This window comes from Montipora foliosa, unplaced genomic scaffold (assembly GCF_036669935.1).
Source record: "Montipora foliosa isolate CH-2021 unplaced genomic scaffold, ASM3666993v2 scaffold_425, whole genome shotgun sequence".
Taxonomy (NCBI): domain Eukaryota; kingdom Metazoa; phylum Cnidaria; class Anthozoa; order Scleractinia; family Acroporidae; genus Montipora; species Montipora foliosa.
The window spans coordinates 1,685,001-1,705,000 of NW_027179729.1; the positions used below are offsets into that span (position 1 = coordinate 1,685,001).

The window sequence follows — 20,000 nt, forward strand, 5'->3', positions numbered from 1 at the left end:
GGAGGAATATTTTGCTTTCTTGCAACCTCCTTACATAGCAGAAGAGTTCCCCTGTTGTCTTCGATGCGTGTTTTCCATACTTTAACCTTTGCTTCCAGTTGCTACCCCATCTTAGGTGACATGCAAACACCAAGACGATTTAAGTAAATTAAGTCCTCAAATTTTGCGCCACTGTGGAATAAAATGGACGAGATTCTATAGTGCGCAGCAGACGCTGTACTGTTTCTCGTGCGCGCAACAACAGAGCTTACAAGAGCGACTGAATTGGTTTTTGGGCTACACGCTTTGACGTCGTCTTCCTTCAGGCCGCTTGCTCCTAGAACGCAGTGATGCCACCGTGGGCAAAAAACTGGCACTTCTTGGACGAGCAGGTTGTTTGAAAAGGCTGCCAGCTCTTCCGGCTCTGTGGCTTGCCGAATCGTTCCTGCTTCAAAATAGTTTTTGAACTCTTCTGAAATGCCTTTGGCAAAGGAGACTTTCAATTCCTCTCTTAACTCTGCGTGTTTCAAAACTAGGTTGGAAGCCGTTTTCCATTCTTTTAAAGCCAGGCAACAGATTAGTTTTTTAATTGTCACTTCAGAAGGTAAATGTACTTTTACCTTACCGTCATTCAAACTAACAACCTTGACTTGAAGTTCCTCTGCTGCGGGCAAATCATCAATATTCAGCTTCGATAACATCTCGTCCTGAACACTAGTTTGTCGAGACACTGCATCCTTTCCAAAGCTTAGAGATTTCCTGGACGAAATACTTTTCTCGGGTGATTTAACACGTTGGGACTTCAAGCTTTGAGGTCTGTCGCAAAATAATCTCTTTCCCGCGTCTTTGCTCTTTGCTGGCACCTTTTCGTCTTCCCTCCATGGATTTTCTTCAGGTTTCCTGGTTTCTTTGTCTATCAAAGCATGTAGACTGCCCAAATTGCGGATTTTTCTTCCACAAGGATTGCAAGCGCGATGTGAGTAGGTCTCGCTTCGATCTAGAGGAATTCCAACACTTTCCAAGATATTGGCTAACACAACACCACGGCACGGCAATCTTTTCTGATGGAAGGCTTGAACAAGTTTTCTGTGGACATATATCCCTGTTGATTGTTTGTAAAATTTCCGAACTTCGTTTTAAACGAGCAATGACAAACGCGGCAATTATTCGAAGCCATATCATTTTTCTGCTTTGGAAAGGAAAGCGCGAATTGTTTGCTTTTCGTAAGCTGCCTGTCAAAAATGGTTTATCGGAAGTTAATGATCCTTGGCTCTAATGTGACAGTTGGTGTCCCAAGGGAATGCGGTCTGTCTGGGGGCGTTCGGTAGAATATCTGGGCCTGATTGCAGGGGTTTCCTTCCGTCGCCTCACCCCCTCCCCCTACTCCTTATTTTTTGCAATCCCTCGCAGTTTTCGTATCGTCCCCTTCGCGAGCGTTTGGAAAAGGAAAGGAAAACGGCTGCTACGCAGGCTATTAAAGAGCTTATGGTAAATGCCGCCTCATTCATTTCTTTACCCGCCGTATGTAGATTATGTAATTTTTCGACAAGAGAGTTACATAGGCCCCTTTTGATATAATTATTTAGTTAAATTCTCGTAGGGGACTTTGCGCAGACGCTGATAATGATCTAATAAAGGATTTAAATGAAGATTTTTTCAACGACCTTTCAGTCTATTTTTTTTTTGTAGTTTAATTACTTTCCTGTCAAAAATTTGCATAACCTCAACATAGGAAACCTCACGCACACAACAAATTTTATCGAATTTTCTCTCGTTGAATTCCTATGCTAAACACAGGAGTCTTTGGTTATTGTAAAAAAAATCTTGCTGTATTCGTTGGCAATCATCCTTTAAAATTTCAGAGAAATCGACCGATGCGCGAATATTTTACGTTTTTTTTTTTCAATGGGCTGTGAAAGTTCTTCGTGCTTTCAAAAAGGAGAGTAAATTATTTGACGAGGGTAAAACACTTTACAGTAAAAAAAAAACCGGATAAACTAGTGGACCTCATTATACTGTACATGAAATCTATTAAATAAAGTGATTAATAACGAAAAAGTAAAATAAAGAGGCCTTACGAAATGGAAAAATGGTCGAGTACTAATTTTTTTCTTAAAAAGCTTCTTATTCTGACTAGATCTGATATTAAAAGGGAGCTTATTCCACTCTTTCAATGCTGTGACTGCAAAGATGCTTTCTCCCTCTGTTTCGCTAACCTTTGACTAGTTTATGAGTTGTTTTTCTTGTATTCATAGGCGATCAGCGACCTGGACCCAAGAGACAGTTTCAGCTATTACACCATGATGGACAACTCCAAAGCAGCTCTTAAGAAGACTGGAGAGTAAGTATTAGTGTGGATGTCATAACATTTATGCTTCCCAGAAATTTAAGGTTGTCTAAAGAACAAGAACACGCCTGGCAAAGATACAATCTGGGTCAAAACATTTTAGGACATTTTGGCCGAAAGGTAGAGAATTTATTGTACATGCTTCCTGGTCCATCGTTATATGAGCAACGCGTGTTCTTCTTTCGCTGCCTTTTTCGCCCGTCCCCCTTCCCCCTGGGGGACGATGTTGAAAAATTTGAGCGATCGATGCACTAATCTTGATTTCGGAGGATAGTCAACATTGTAATGGAGGAGGGGGAAAAGCGCGAATTAATATTGTCCCAATAATTTTGACCGGGATTGTAGGCTGCGTTTGGGCGAGCATATTTGCTCTTAAAGCAAACCCTCCAAATTTGTTTAAATAATAGTTAGGGTACTGTAAACCCTTCCACCGTTGTAGCTGCCTCCAGTGACGAGTAAAGATTCTCTCGTTACCAGGAGCCTATGAACTCGTGGGCTCCTGCCGTTACACAAATGTGAAATCTGTAACCATCAAGCTCAGTAGGGAAGGAGTTCACTCTATCATCCAAGAAGCAGCCTCCATTGACGAGTAAAATCGTCCGATGTTAGACAGTAAAATCTATGAGTATAACTCTTATCAGTTGAAGGGTTAAAGAGGACATAGTTTTTGCGTGCACCTAGATGTTAACCTTTCAACCCGTGAAGCAGCCCCCATCGATGACTACAGTCGTCTGGTGTTAGACAGAGTAAAATCTATAAGTATCACTCTTAGCTCTTAGGGGGGAAAGGGTTAAAGGGGACAGTCTTTGAGTGGACCTAGATGTTGTTATCCTTTTCACCTTTGAAGCAGCTTTCAGTGACGACATAAATAAAAGAACCGAGTATTGGCCAATCAGGTTGCAGCTATTAGGGAACTTAAGGACGGAGTCTGCAACCCTGTATTAGTAAGCATCACCGAAAGGAAATCCGAGTATCTCGAGATGCGCGGAACGTATGCGCAATAAGCATAGTAGGCACCGTCCTAAAGAAGCTTTGTGGGATTTAAACTCGCCTCTAACAGTGGGAACAAACCGTTTTTGGAAGCTATATAATTAATAGATAACAGGACTACATGCTTGTCCAATTTGGAAATAATTGGATTAAAAAATTCCTCGGCTGCCAAATTATCAGGTCCAAATTGTCAAGTGGCAGTCCTCAGAATTTTTCTCGAAGTATTACATCAGTAGAGAATGATAAGGCTGAAAAGTCCGTCCATTCAGCTTCAACTTAGTCTTTTTATAACATCAATACTTTTAGTCTGACATCAAACCCTCTTTTCTGTTTCCTTGTAGGAGCTGTGTGCTGGACATGGGCTTTTAAACTTCGAAGTACTTTTGATATTTGTCCTCTATCGAATGGGCAATTGTTTGACTTTTGTAACTCGGCTTGCATATATAACGTTTCTGGATTTTAGTTAAGCAAACTTAAACATATTCTTTTTTACGTGGCATTAACAAGTGCTACAAAGCCCGTTTTTGCTAATTCTTTATTTATAATTTTGGATTGGTATATTCGGTGCATGGACTAAAATGTGGCCTACATTACTTGGAGCTTGGGTGATCATCCTAAGAAAGCGAATTTCTAAAACGTTCCTACAAACTGGTCGAGGTTTACTGAAAAATACTGAATATGAAAAAAAGTCAAGTTTTCCTCTTTTCTCTGCTATGAAAGTGATTATCTACAAGACTCATACGACCGACTTTTTTTTCTTGGAAACTGGATGTTCTCTTAGATGTATCAGAAATTATACCAAACCCCTTAATACGAACATAAAGCTAACAAAGATAAATAAAACGCAACACAGAGCACACGTTTGTGGTGAATCAGTATCTTCTCTCCGTCTCTGTTAGAAACAAAAGTCATTATAACGTTGTAAGATTGAAGGAAGGCTCTTATCAACGACAAGATTGTCCTTGTATATAGACAGGGTATCAAGTAATTTTCGGTATCAACAAAATATTATTATAACTCTTCACTCTAAACAATTTCGTGCAAGAAAATGTTATTTGCCGCAGAATTTGCGATGTGACGCAGAAGTTACTTGGAGCCAAGTAACTCGTATCCAATCCGTGCTGTGGTTTTATTGACTGTGTCCTCATAATCTTTTACAGCTTTCGGAACTTTCTAGCCATGAAAGAATAACTTCCAGCGAGCGAATCCCTGTTCCCCATGATGTTGTGAAGGTTATTTTTATCATGCCTACGAGCCTCCCTATGGACTATAACCTTGAGTCAACCTTTGCCCGTAACTCTCTGTTTTTAAGAGTAACCCCTTAGCAGGAGACTCAAATAATAACTTTATTCTGATTGGCCATTCTAAGCAGTACGTGAACAGCACAAGAACTCCTGGCTTTCCAAAAATAGATATATACGCGCAAAGGTTGACTCGCAGAACTTGAATAGGAGAAGCAAGCTTTTACTGATGGCCTCCTGTTTTTATCTGTGGTTACCATGACCGTGCGGTGTACTTTCACACCAACTGACTAAGGTGCCATCTTTGAAGTAACCACGCAATATGACATGGAATTCAAATAATTTTCATCGGGATATAGGGCCAATATGCGACACTCGCCTTGTTACCTCAAATTCTCCTGCTATCATTGTGTAAGGACTAGTGACTATTAAGTCATAGACATGGACCCAAAGAAGGAAAGAGAGAAAACTCTGACTATGCTGAAAATCGAACCCAAGACATCCGAATTAAATTACCAACTCATCTCTCTCTCTTCCGGGGGGACTCGAAATGATTCAAAGAAAATATTCTGAGATGCAGGCGTGAAATAAGGTAGTGGCGACGAGGGATGCGTCTTTCAACATTCGTGTCTGCACACACTTCGCACAGCGGAATCGTGAATACGCGAGCCTCTGTGGAGGAAGGAGGACTGTGCAAGTCGACTGAGCTACACAGTAAGACCGGAAACGAATCGTTGGGAGTCAAGTCGCTATTTTCCAGCAATTTAACATGTTCTACGTGTACAAAGTATTGTTCAAGTATTAAATCTTAGTCCCATTCTTCTAATCTGGGTCTCGTTCGTTTTGACGAAATTTGCTTATTTCTGTGCCTAAAATCCAGAGACACTCGTGGTTTCCCTCACTGGATCAGTGATTTAAGATCAAAACAAAAAAATGTTTGTATAAGAATACGCCAATAGTATTTACGTCAAAGGCCATGACGTCACCTCATTGTTTCTCAATTTCGGCCGTCACCAGTCCTACGTCAGTGTTGTAAGTGTTGTAAGTGAGAAATAGGCCATTTTAGCTTCCTTAGGACTGTTACTCTAAGCGATGCTAAGTGTCAAGCATTTGAGATGGTAAGACCTCGCTCTTGCACACAGAGATGATAAAGTGAACTCCATGGTGGCCCATTTCATTAAAAGTCAGAGGTGCAGCAACTAACCGGCGATCAGGCGCACTTTTCTTTTTGAAAGGACGCGAAAAGTACGCGCTCTCCTGGAAGAAAAAAAAACGCCTGATAGCAGAATATGTAAGAAGCACAAAATTAAAGTTGATTTTTGACAAATGTAATTAAATCTTTTAGAAGCGTTTACACAAGTTTACATAAATTACGACTTTGCACAAAGCAATTAGAACTTCAACATGTTCCTGGTAATATTGATAATAATAGTAAATAAGAATGATAGATAATAGCAAAGCACTTTAAAGTGCAGCAATTGCGGGCTTAAGTAAGGACAATGTCCACTAAAAGACAAGTTAGAAGAAAACTTTGCAAGATGGTAAATCTTAATCGATTGTTCAATAACCTTCAAGTGGACCTCAAAGTTGGTCATCCCACGTCGTTGTCAAGGAGACAACGACCGAGAGATGTACCAAAATGTGATACTCACGTGCAGGGCCTGCAGAGTCTTTGTTTTTTGTTCACCAAACCCATTATTAGCTTTTAATTAATTGGCAGCGTCCTCGTTGCTGTTGTCCTACTGTCTTAGCTTCCTACTATGGCTGCCATGACTCCTCTTGCAAGTTTACGCAAGTTTACGTGGTGGTCAACTAGAAAGCCTTCGCTATTTTGACCACCACACACATTTTATAACCTGTACTGTAATTATTTTTTCTTGTAACCATGTGTTGTGACTATACTTTTCTTTCTATGTTAATGTTATGTAAATAGTGTGAAATAAATGAACCACCACCATACCGGCTAAACTTGGTCATTTGCAAAACTAAGAATTGGATGTTTTCGGATTTTTAAAGCACGCATCAGGGTGACCGATTTTACTTACCCTACATTTTATTTACTTGAGGTTTAGTTTTTTAAGATCTGATGAAGCAAACTCTTACATATATAGAATTGTATTTACTTGAGGTTTATTTTTAAGGTCTGATGAAGAAAAATCTTACATAGGCTGCTACACCTTAGTCATAAGCATGCTATACCTAACAGTTTCTTTAAATGAACAACGTAACATCCCGAAACAACAAGAGCCGTATATTCTGTTGCTAATAATTTTTGCAAAACTCTCTTGGTATCTATGAATGCTAACTAAATAGCGGGACTTATCATTTTAGGAATTTTCTAAATGTTCAAAGCGTTTTATGCTAAAATGACAAAAGGGATAAAAGATTCTCTTTGGCTGTGAATCATTACGCTTACTGATTGTTCAAAAACAACTTGCGCCACTTTTACAACCAATCACAAAGGAGACTGTGACTGATCGGTTCTTCTGTTGGTCGAAAAAAAAGATTTGACCCTTGATTAAACACTAATGACAACGATGTCAATCTACCTTGTTACTTGTTATCTTTGCTTAATTAATACATTTCTCTTTTTAACTAAATTAAATCAAAAGAAACTGATTGCTTCTTTAGTACTTCAGACTTGACCATTTCTTCTTAGAGCGTGGCTTAACTGAAGCCGACGCACACACGTCCTCGACCATTGAGTATTTTGCTCCATCGTACTTCGATTCGTCCAACAGTCCGAGGTACAACTAAAAAATTCACATAAAACAAGAACATCATTTTCTAATCTCTTTCGTGCTTGATTGTCCGCTCTTTCTGCTCAACTGCCTGTCTGACCGCCTAGCCTGGGTTTAAAACACATTTGTGACTCTTCACAGGAAAACATAATTAAACGCTTATCCGTTAAACGGCTAAAAACTAACGCATAACTAACGGTTAGTTAACGGCCTTCAAAGGGTCCTAACGCTTTGTGTTAACGTTTTAACGGCTAGCAGGTTTTTCCTAAAGGCTTGTTACAATGTTCTAACGCTTTTCCCTAACGGGTCTAACGGCTTAGTAATCCTGCCTAACGGCTCATGAAAAATCTAAAACGGATAACCGTGAAAGTGCCTTAACCCTAATCTGCTTCAGCGTAGCAATTGGCGCTATGCATACTGTACAGCCAAAGAACAGTTTTATAAGTTGTTTCAGAAAACGGTCAATATCCCCACGAAAATGTAATGCCAATTACATTCATAGCCGTGAAAAAGAAAGACTACTCACTAAACACTACTACTACTTTGACTATCAGAACCAACACTTTATCAATGAAGCAAGCTTTGTAACGTCAGGTCGCAACAAATGGTGAACTGACACGTCTGGCATGAACCTACACGTTCCAACGCATTGTGCTACGAAGTGAATTCATGTCGATGCAAAACTTTTTCTTTTTTTTTTTTAATTTATTTATTAACAATATTTACTATAAGTACAATACTAACGATCCCTACTTACAATACTTACAATATAAGTCAATTCATGTCGATGCAAAACTTATTGGTCATGATTCGGCTTTTTCGCTTGCTAGCATCTTACTTACATCGGACTTTATTCAGCGGGTCCGTGTATCGAGGAATTTAGCGCTTGTTTTGAGTAGTGTTTCCATTCCACGGCTATGAATGTAATTGGCACTACATTTTCGTGTGGATATTTTTCTGAAACGATTTATAAAACTGAGTGTCGCAAGCAAATTCCAAAGTAATGACGTCGACCAATCACAGCAGAAGCACACAGCGCAATGAACCAATCCGAATTCGTAGCAATTCCGTGTAAAATTCGAGGGTGAAAGCCACGATTGGTTTTGGTTTTTCTTTTCACTAGTTGCTAAACTATTGTAAAGCGCCTTTGGACTAAAGGGAAAAAGGCGCTATCTAAATCTTATTAATTATTATTATTATTATTATCATTATCATTATCATTATCATTATCATAATCATTATTATTGTTATTATTATTATTAAACCAATCACTATGCGTAGCAATTGCAATCGCATCATTACCTTCGACAGTCATTTGAAAACTGCTCTACTTGAATGTCTATCGTTCATGAATAGACACATTAAAAGCAAAAAAAAAATTGTCTCAGATTTTTAAAGCAAATCTCGATACTTACCTCTTTTTCGATGAGAGCAAGCAAATCTTTACGAATATTCTCAAAATTTGGACGAAATCCAGGATTTTCTTGCCAGCACTTCTCCATAAAGTGATACCTGGGAACAAACAGTTTAACCTTATCTTAGTTTAACCCTCGTCCACTCATCCCACGTTGATTCATGAGAATTATCGAAAGAGTAACTCTAGATATTCATAACTCGATCTCCTCTTTCTGTTAAGAAATATCATGACTTCAAAAAAATATCACAAGCGTTGCTGTTTTTAGGCGACGGGGCGACGATAAAGAATAAGTTTCTGAAAAACAACACAGCGTTAGGAGATACATCGTTTATTTATATAAACACAGCGGCGCGATGATCTGAATTTTACAGTTTCAAGAGGTAAAAACATTTTTTTTACTAACAACGGAGTTCGAGATACAATGGGACTCTCGTGGATCTCATCTACCTACAATGAGATGACTTTTGAGGCAGCTAATCGGCTACATTATGGTTTCCGTACTGTGCAATATTTACAGAAAAGGACAAAAAGGCTTGAAATATCGAAAAGCACCGGGTGTTTTTTTTTTTCATTTTCCTTGCAGAAAAAAGGGCACACAGAGAAGGACATTACAATGAAGACACTTCCCAGCACAATAATTATTTGTTTGCTTAGGAGGCCAGGCTGTGTGGGTGCTCCGAGACCCGAGACTCGAGACAAAGAACGCTGGGCAAGGTGATATACAATCTAACCCTTCTGTATTCATAAACGATCTATTCCAAGCTCTAAAATAAGCCTATCCTTTTTATGCGGGAAAAAAAATGATGGTAAAAACCAGGGATTTTATCGGCTAAGAATGACGACACAGTTATCTCGGAATATCTTAGATCCGCCATGTTGGGTTAAGATCTCTGTTACTGTACCCCCGGAAGCTTCCAAAGTTCAATGGCCTTCATCGAGGTCAATGCATGGTTGAGCATCTACACGTGAGATGGAAACTGAGGTCATAGACTGAATTCGTGAAAAAGGCACTCGCACTTTTTTTCCCATTGATGCATTTATCGGTCAACAGTTACTTTCCTACAATTTCAAGAAAATGTTGTTTTTTGTGACCTGATTGCTTGACATAAGTGAAGCCAATTACGACGGCTTGTTTTGTCATGCCCTCAAAGGTGGCCCAAGCTCTACGATTCGTGCGTGACGTAATTTGAACATCATATCAACATGACTGTTAATTTGCATAATAGCGAAATTACAAGGGTTTGTATGTGGGAAAAATGTATCGAATTGGAAGGCAAAGTTAGGAGTGACTTTTCAATAACATTTTCTCGCCTAAACTATTTCTTAATTTATTTTGTCTTTTGGGGCTTCTAGGTCGATTTGAAGTCCGAAACATGTGTATTTTGTGGTTTCAAGGTCGATTTGAAGCGAGTTTCTGTTGCAACTGCTTCTCTCTCAATTAGATATAATAGAGAGAGAGGAAGCTGGAACAGAAACTCCACGAAATCGATATCCCTTCAAATCGACCTAGAAACCACAAAATACACATGTTTTGCACTTCGTTGACAGATGTTTAATTACTTGGTTGCCATTTGACAATCCAGTCTAAATCTGCGTTGCATTACTCCATTTATTCCTGGGTCGGAAATCAGAAAAGTTGCGCCACGGGGTCTTTTCTGTCACTCCACCTAGAGTCTTCTGAGCGTATCTTTGGCAGGTTTCAGGGGGGTAGTACACTTGGTAGCAGAAATGTGTAGATTTTATCGGGTGGACACAGTAGAATATTTAATTAACCTGCAAAGACGTCGAAGTCGATGTAAAGCGAATGGCAGTCAAAAACAAACATCTAGAATCTTCCATGCGACGAATAATAGACTTCAACAACAATAACACCTTTCGATCATTGAAGGAATCGAACACACATTGAATGCATCTATGTTATCTCTGTTGTCTGGTTATTTATATTAATTTGCACTTAACTCTGCACAGTCTAATAAAAAACTAATAACTGGAAATGTGACTAATTCTTGACAGTCAAAAGTTATTTGAAAGAAAGCTTGTTGACTGTTTTATGGTAAAAGGTTCTTCAGAAAAGGATTTCATCCTGAACTTCGGTGAGAAATTTATCTAGTTGCGTATGGTTTTTGAGACGGAGTGTGTTGTTTGTTTGCAGTCACGTACAGGATGATAGCAAATATGCTGCTTCTTTCAACAAAGGTGTTGGGTTTTTGAGATTTTTCTTCCTTTGTGGATTCATCGTGTTCTATAAATATTAGCTAATTTGCATGCTTATGTTGAAATTTTATTGTAAAAAAAGTCCAAAAACGGAGCCAAGAACTTTACTCTGTTGTTCGAACAAAGTAGATGTTTTTTTTTCGATTCCGGACTGATAATTTATTAGGGTGTTTGACGATAACAATAACGATAACAATAATTTATTACTAGCAAAAAATAAAATTCAAAATATTAGATGCCCAGCAAATAGCTAGTAAGCTAAACTAGTGGGGGCAAGAAAAAGAAAAAGCGATTGCATATTACAAAATGAATAGAATTTACAACAACAAGCAGGAAGAAACACTGGTAGCTTTCGCCACAGTTACTTATAAATTTCTAATACAGTAGTTTGTTCTTTAAGCTAAACTAAAATTACAACCAGAGGTATATACATGTATTGTATACGTTTGAAAATCATCAGGTTAACTTAGTGAAATATTCTAACAAAGGAATGGGAATGAGAATGAGTACGAAAATTTGAGGAGGAGGCAACCCAGTTTACGCTTACAAAGCGTCTAGTTTTTTAGATATTTTGTGGTTAACTGGGCACACACGTCTTTTTTTGTCATTTTAACTTAATTAATGCTGACTCAATCACATTGCAGCTCGTTCTTGGAGCTGCGCAGTTACAAATCGAACAATCAGAGAGAAAAGAGTCCTGGATATTTGGAAACTTTACAAAAATACGCAAATTACCAAAAGGAAATTAATGCTGCCCATCAATTACAGAACATTTCCGAAAACACTGCAATTGTTGGAGCGGTCGCAGATGCCGTTAAGCAAATGGCAGAAAGTTTACCTGAATAACCTAGAGTCAGCGCAATTGTCAGGGCTTAGAACGATTGTCTGTGCCCTCGTGGCATGGAGCACGTAAGGCCTATGCCAGCTGGAAAAAAGGTGTTTAATTATAGGATGTCGAAGTATGAGGAACATAAGGATGAACAGCTTCGGTATTTCCCAAAAGCCAAGCCAAAGGGATACTGGTGGACGGACCAGGTAAAGACCTGCAAAGGTGTAGAGTTTGCTAACAAAAGAGAGCTTATGGACGAATTCCTGTCCGAGATAAACAGCCACAAGCCTGTAAAGGGTAATCCAAAGAGTCTGACTTGCTATGCGAGAACGATATCTGCGTTTGTGAAAGATTTGGAGGACAATGGATATCAAGTTTAAGACGCCTCGAGGCACCATTTTTCATGTCAAGACTCCTGTCGAAACTTGAACCCCGAGATAATGCAGACCTCGGTAGAGAGTGCACCGTGAAAAGAAAGAAGAAAACGTGACCAATCTGATTAACTGGCTCCGCCAAGAGGCACCTCTTCGATCGAGAGGAAAGACTACTGATGATGGTAATGGTGGTCAAGGAAATTGTGGTGGTCGAGAGCCTTACCATACGCGGACGGATCAACATGCGAACGACTCTAGCATTGCAAACGACAAAACAAGAAAATCTACTTGCTTCCTCCCCTATATGTCAAGGGTCAACCAAAGATGGGAGATAGTGAGACTGAATAGAAGATGTCGAAAGGGCCTAAGAGCGCCTCATCACAGTAATGACTGCAAAAGAGCTGACGGGACAACATGCGGTAACTGCAAGAAGAACTATCACCGTTCTCTGCACAACAAGAAAAAAAAAACGAACCTATGCAGTCCAGTTCGAGTCACGATGCAGCAATCTTCGCTAGTCAAGGTACTCCACCTGAAATCGAGAATCGGAGCATCCAAGGAAGGGACGACGAAAAGACACAAGATGTCAAAAACGTTCTAGGAACTTGCAGAGTGCAAAGAGTCAAGATCAGAGACAGTGGCGGGAAGTTCACCGACTTACTTGCCATGTTGGATTCTGGCTCAAACACGAGCCTTCTATCCAAAAGAGCTGCGAAACGGCTTGGAATATCTGGTACTCAAACGCACCTCACAATGAAATTAGCTGGAGGAGGAAAGAAAGCGGAAGTGAAGATATCCGGAAACATCTACACAGTCAGAAAGTGCTGCAGCGACGCTAAGAATGTATCACGCAAGGCTATTGAAAGCTACTCAAATCTAATGTCAATAGAGGACAAGTTACATATCCCCGGTGGTGCTGTGGACCTACTTGTTGGTAATGACCTAGTCGACGCCTTTGTTGACATCAACACCGCTAGTGCTGATCCTTGTGACCCTTTTGCGAACGAGAAATGAATTGGCTGTTATTAATTGGGTCAAGTCGATCCCAATTCAGAAAACATGACTGAAATTTAGATCAGTAGACCTTGGAACTGTTAATGCCGTAGACGACATCAAGAAATTTGTTCAGCAAGACCTTTTGGGCGTCAGATCGAGCATTGCAGAAGTCAGGCACGTCACTGGTACAATTGACAAAGTACTTGGAAAGGGTCAGTTCCTGATCAAGGCGTGGAATTCAAGCAGCCAGGAAAACGACCAAACCAGCGGTGAACAATGTACAGATTTGCTTGGTCACAATTGGGACAAGAAGAAGACACATTTGCTCTAAATAAGATTCAGTTTAAAGACCGAATGAAGATTTCACAAAAAGATCGTGCCTCGCTTTGCTTGCTAAGGTGTGGGCTCCTATTGGCTTTGTAGCATCTGTGACTCTTAAGTACCTACAATAGCAGTGGAGTTTAGGCTATGGATGGGATGACATCCTCCCTGAAGAAACCCAACAAAGGTGGAAGGAGAAGGAAGCAGCAATAAACCAACTTCTCGCCTTCAAATTTGATCAGAAGGTAATGCCAACGGAAGCAATCGACCCACCCCAAGTGCATCTCTTTGCAGATGGAAGAGAACTGGGATATGGTGCCGCAATTTTTCTTCACTGGAAGCTAAGCAATGGAAGTCATAAATGCGTCCCTGTGATTGTCAAGTCCTTTTTCGCTGCACTAAAACAACAAAAACTATACCCCGACTTGACCTCTTAGGGTGCCTGGCACTCACAAGTTAAAGATTTACTGCACGCGCCGGAAGGCACTAGACGTTATAGAGTATGATAAGACCTTTTGGCTGGATTCTCAAAGAGGTTTTTCTTGGCTGAAGACTCCACCTTGAGAATTTATATTCAGACCAGATGATCTTGAAGACTGGATGTCACGGCCCTAGTTTCCAAAGAAGCCAGAATCCGAATGGCCACATTTTTTATGACCAACCCCAAAGATCTCAACAGGAATACAGAGACGCCTTAAAGGAAATGAAGACCACCAAAAAATTTAAGAAACGAAACTTGATGGAGATGATTGCAACACCAGATAGTTTCAGACATTAACAACCACGGTCACTGGAGAAAAGGCCTAGGATAACCCAGTATTCTCTCACTTGTTGCAAAGTTGTTCTTCATTTACAAAGATTCGGAGTCCTTGTTCATGTACGTTGATTTTTTCAAGCCACAAGGAACAGAATTTAAAATAAGGGCCCTCTAACAGTTCATAAACTGGAAAACTCTGAGTCACTTTTTTTCGAATGGTGTAAGATTCCCCTTGATGTATCGCTCCTTAACGCGAAATTGATTCCTAAATCTGATGACATGGGATTGATCAAAGCTTACGGCCGCCTCGAAAGTGCTAGTGCACTACCTCAAGACGTGAGAAAACCCATCCTTCTGCCAAAAGACAATCAACTCGTGGTCCTCGTCTTGCGCCACCTCCACCAGAAGCGAGGACATTGTGGTTACAAGAGCTTGATGCACGAAGCAAGGCGATAGTTTGGATCGTCGGGCTTCGAAAGATGGCAAAAAATATTGTCAGCAAGTGCGTCGGCTGCCGGAAACTTCGAAAGAAACCCCTTTGATCAATTGACGGGCCAATTTCCAAGTATTCGAGTGGGTGCTTGATTCCCACCATTCTCGCATACCGTACTGGATATGTTTGGGCCATTGCAAGTCAAATTAAAGACAAAAACACTTTGAGAAGCACAAGTTATCATTTTAACCTGTACATCCTCGAGAGCAATACACTTAGAGTTGGTCACTGACAAGTCATCTGATAAATTTGTTGATGGCATTTCGTCGTTTTGTCTGTTAGGCATCCAAATGTTTGCTGTTCCAACTGTGGGACGACGATTATGGTGCAAAGGAGTATTTGAGAGAGATAATGCACAGCTGGGTCTTCCCCAAGATTCAGAGCACTCTTTCAGAAAAAAAAATAGTTGTGAATTCGAGTGGCGATGGAATATCCCCCTTGCATCTTATGAAAACGGAGTCGTTGAGCCATTGATCTGGTCAGTTCGTCAGGCTCTCAACAGGGTGTGGCAGAAGAGAGATCTTATTGAAGAACAATGCCGAACATTCCTTGCCGAGATAACCTGTATAGTCAATATTCGTCATCTCAATCCAAGTTCTGTTGGCATTTGAGAAGAACCTCTGACTACTCCCAATGATATCCTAATTGGAAAACAGAGCCTTCCTCCTCAACCCGAACAAGAGGTCAGAGGCAATCCAAGGCAACTGCTGAGGATTGTACAAAGAAGAGTCGGTGAATTCTGGACCTGCTGTAATAAGTTTTTCGCACCTACACTCCCGCAGCGAAACAAGTGTTTATGAAAGAGAGAGAGTGTTTAAGTCGGTGATTTGGTCCTGGAATTAAACTCAAGTCGCAAGAGATCACAGTGGGAGATGCGGCTGATTGCAGACACCTATCCAGGAAAGGATGGATTGGGCAGAAAGCCGCAGATAAAGACACTAAATGGCACGTACGATCGCCCAATCCACAACCTATGCCTGATAGCTACGACCCAAGAACTTAGTGGAAACGAACAATAATATTAAGACATATTTGCGCTCAAGAACACTAAACTGATAGTTTACGAGTGAGTTACACCTAGCGCTGATTTGATCGTGGCGCAATTAGTCTCCTAATTTCCGCACTGGGGCTAAGTTTTGCACTCTGTTGAAAGATGTTTAATTTTTAGATATTTTGTGGTCAAGACCGGACACGCATTTTTTTGTTGTTGTCATTTTAACTTAATTAACGCTTAACCAATAAGATGGCAGCTCCCTCCTGGGGTTTCGAGAATAGGAAACGGACGATCAGATAGAAAACAGCCCTGTTATTGAAAACAGTGTATTCGTGACTTATGCAAATATAGGAAAATAGTAATTTGTAATTTGTAATTTTTTTATTATGTAAATTAACGGTCATGTTGATATGATGTTAAAATAAAGTCACACGCGAATTGTTGAGCTTCATTTCAATAATTCATTCTTCGTTTCAATAAAGAAGTACGTTACCCTGCCTAAAGTGAAAGAAAATGATATGAATGGAGACTCACATAGTATAGGCGATGTGTGGTGGTTTCGGCATGCGATAGCCTTTCTGCAATTCTACCATGGTCTTGGCCTCCGACCAACCCGGATATGGAATGCCTCCTGTTAATTGTCAACATTTCATTAGTGTCTTATCCTATTTACCAACTGCTACAACGAAAAGGTTACTGTAGTTTCACAGGCATGTGAGTTTCAGCCAGCTTTTGCGCTCGCTTGTTGACTGGATTAGCGTGCGAGAAGTGTAGTTCGTTTAAACTCTAAAAACTGCAACAGACGATGATTAAAGGCCCACCTTCAACCGACAGGAACTGCGTGCCTCGGAACAATTTTCTTATATGAAAATCAAGCCAAATTAAAAATTCTACCAATCACATTGCTGCGATAACCAATTCTAATTTCCATTTAAAAAAAAAACGAAAAACAAAACAGAAACAACAACGGTCGAAAAGCCTGTCGGTTAAAGGTGGATCTTTAAAGAAGATACGGTGGGAAATAACAACAAAGAAGTTCGAACAATCGGAATGAACCTATTGAGATAGTCCATGGACAGTTGATGACCCTAGTCCTCTGGGTGAAGTCCGGTCTAAAGTAATTACCCTAACTGGGAGAAGGGTAGAAATAATAATAATGACAATGATGATGATAATAACGAAGACAACTACGACGTAATTAGATGCTCCCGGATTCAACAAGCGTCAAGAAGTGTCCTTTTCATCTTTTATCGAACTTCAACATTAAATGCGTCTCGGAATTTTAACGTCACAAACTGTCCCCCCAAATGCTGTCCTCAACTATGGATAAACTGCTGCATTTACCCTGACCTAAAAATATAACGCTAACCTTTCCTCAACCTTATTGCTACAAATAGGTATGAAATGCTTAGACTTAAAGGGACACTTCGTGTTGGAAGTCAAAATTAGGCTTGCATCTAATTACTTGAATTTCTGGACACATGTGACGACGACGACAATGACGATGATAATTTGGACTTCAACTCAACATCATATTGCTTATGAATAAATGTTGATTCTCAGTTCACAAAACACCCACCGATAGTAAAGATCTCATAAAGGACGACTCCATAGGACCACCTGTGAAGAAGAAATGCAGTTACATCAACTTGAAAACATTCTAAATGATATATATGCAATATGAGATGGCTATCTGTATTAGTATTTCCAACGGAGAGCCTTAATTATGGTATTTGACTTGTAAAATAAATGTGTGATTAAAAAGGTTACTTCTAGAATTCAAAATGGTAATCCTGTTGGTTAGATACAAAATACTTATTAAGGTAACATTTGATCTGTATCACAATACCGCTTTCACTTTGACTTTCTTTCTCATCAGTCACTACTCTTTACAAACATCTTTGTTAATACTATCTGTTTTTGTGCAGACGTCAACTGCATCAGTGAGGTAGACTGGTCATCTGTGGAACGGGTAGCGGTAGTGGGAACTTTAAGTCTGATTGAAGCCAATTGGGCCCTTTGGAGCTAGCGATCACATGGCACAAAAACCGCCATACTGGACAGCAAATTGCGCACTTGGACATCTAAAGCAAAGACAATTTAAAGTAAGTTTCTTTGTTTTAGACCTCCCAGTGCGCAATTTGCTCTCCAGAATGGCGGTTTTGTGCCATATGATCGCCCGCTGCAAAGGTTATCCTCAAACTGAAGTGAATATATTCACAAATACTGGCAGGAACGTGCCTGAAATTTAAAACTAAACTATAGACAGAGTAGTAAACAAGTCATCTTCACGCTGGAATGTGTGAATTTATTCACTTCAGATGGTGGCTAGCCTGTAAAAATGCGTCCTCAGTGGTTTTATTCAGCGGTCATTAAGAACGGGATTATTTAAGAAATTGTCTCTTAAAGATTTCTGAAACTTTCAAACGACTTCAACGGGATGAAATTGTGCTTTACTTCTTACAGAAGAATCATCGTGGTGTTTTAAATATACCGTTTAGTCCTTAATACATCGACAAACCGCGGTGGTCCAGTCGTTAACTGTCGGTGACATATGGATGTTTAGTTTTTTAACTTCTTAGCTTGTATCAAAGATGACAAGTCGATTCTATTTTTTAACTTTCTCTTAATTTCTCTTACATTATGGAGCACCATTATTGTAATCTAATATTTCAAAAAGCGTTAACTACAAAACCCCTGTAAAATGACTATGTAAAACATTTTTACAAATACATACACATCACTTTTGGTGGAAAGATTTGATGCATCTCCAAAGAGGATCTCTGGTGCCGTCCATTTAACCGGTACACAGCCCTAGAAGACAACAGCATATTCATTTGCAGCTGAAAAAGGGAAAGTCCGAGAGTGGTCACAGCAATGTGAAATGGAACCTATCAACATTGTAACCCACCTTTTTGGCATTGCCATGTCCATATTTGAAGTTCTGGTACGATGATCCAAAATCCGTCACCTTGCACACATAGTTCTTATCTAGGAGGACGTTTCGTGCTGCTAGATCACGGTGAATAATCTACGAACATGAAAAAACCAATCCTAAGCACAGGGTCCAGAGGAGAAGTGCTTGTCGTTGGAACATCAAAACCCATCGAAAACCTCTGAAAAAATTGGTTATTTTGATCGCGTTACACTTTCGTTACATATTCTATATACCGCATACCAAGAGACTGAGGACTCACAAGATCGGTTTACCTTATTAATAAAGGAAATTAATGCGAATCGTTAAAATTCGCGTTAATTTAAGTAGCGGTAATTACATTAATCGTTATTTCCCGCGACATTAATAAAGTGCAGCATTAATTTCCGCGCTCTTTCCATTCTTTTAACCCTAATTTTCAAATCTTTCCAGACATTCATCACACGTAAAATACAATAAAACGAGAAGCATACACTGGGTTGCCTGTGGTACGTGTTACAGAAAATCAGAAGGCACTGAATTGTGTGGTATTGAACTACAGCATTCCAGTCTCTGAAGAATAACAAATAAAAGAGACGCGAGAAACATTGGCTTCTAGGCTGACATGGTGATAATTTTCAAGTTCCCTCACAACTTCTTTTCACAACAAGTTTGAGCGTGCCCTATGTGCATCTGACAGCTTTGTAATACCAAAGTTCACTGAAGTTAAGCCCTGTCCAGCGCATTTAGTGTTTGGATGGGAGACCAAAACAATATACCCCTCATAAAACAGAAGCATGGGACCGAAAATACTATTAACGCTAACAAATGCGAACTCAGCAAGGTGCATATTTTGTTAGCTTGCTTTATGCAAAACGAGAACATCATTCTAAAAGCTTATTCTACGTAAAAAGTAGGTTCTGGGGGTAATTTTGAGAGTGGAAATCAAGGTTACGCGGCAGACGGCAAATACATGACAAACTCACGATTTAATTCAGTTAACACACCAGAAAGACGCTAACCTCATTTTCACAAGAAAATGCTTTACTATTGCCATAAAGACTATCCAGTTAAGCTCCCTTTCATAAAACATGATGAATTCATAAAGGCCACCTTTTACAGCAAACAATTTTTTGAAACAAACAACATATATGGTTCAGGTCTTACTTGTCGAATCGTAAATCTTTTGTTAATTGTGGAGTGCCACGAGGCTCCGTCCTTGGGCCGATTCTCTTTATGTTATACACCTCACCTATTGGGGACATTGTCCGAAGATATGACATCAATTTTCATCTATACGCTGATGATTCACGGCTGTATATAACATTTTCAACATCATCTATGTCTCAGCTGGACAATGCAAAATCAACTCTTGAAGCTTGCTTTACCGAGA

General features: G+C 39.8%; 1 protein-coding gene across 1 annotated transcript in view; it reads right to left on the reverse strand.

The window, feature by feature from the left end:
- Nucleotides 1–6,113: 6,113 nt before the first annotated feature.
- LOC137988653 (tyrosine kinase receptor Cad96Ca-like) overlaps nucleotides 6,114–20,000 on the reverse strand; it is a 39,842-nt gene continuing 25,955 nt past the window's right edge. The window contains exons 3-8 of the mRNA XM_068834632.1: nucleotides 18,605–18,724; nucleotides 18,431–18,507; nucleotides 17,273–17,313; nucleotides 16,228–16,324; nucleotides 8,714–8,810; nucleotides 6,114–7,310 (exon numbers count right to left, since the gene is read on the reverse strand). Coding sequence (XP_068690733.1) covers nucleotides 7,185–7,310; nucleotides 8,714–8,810; nucleotides 16,228–16,324; nucleotides 17,273–17,313; nucleotides 18,431–18,507; nucleotides 18,605–18,724 — 558 coding nt within the window. The 3' untranslated portion in view covers nucleotides 6,114–7,184. The remainder of the gene's footprint in view (nucleotides 7,311–8,713; nucleotides 8,811–16,227; nucleotides 16,325–17,272; nucleotides 17,314–18,430; nucleotides 18,508–18,604; nucleotides 18,725–20,000) is intronic.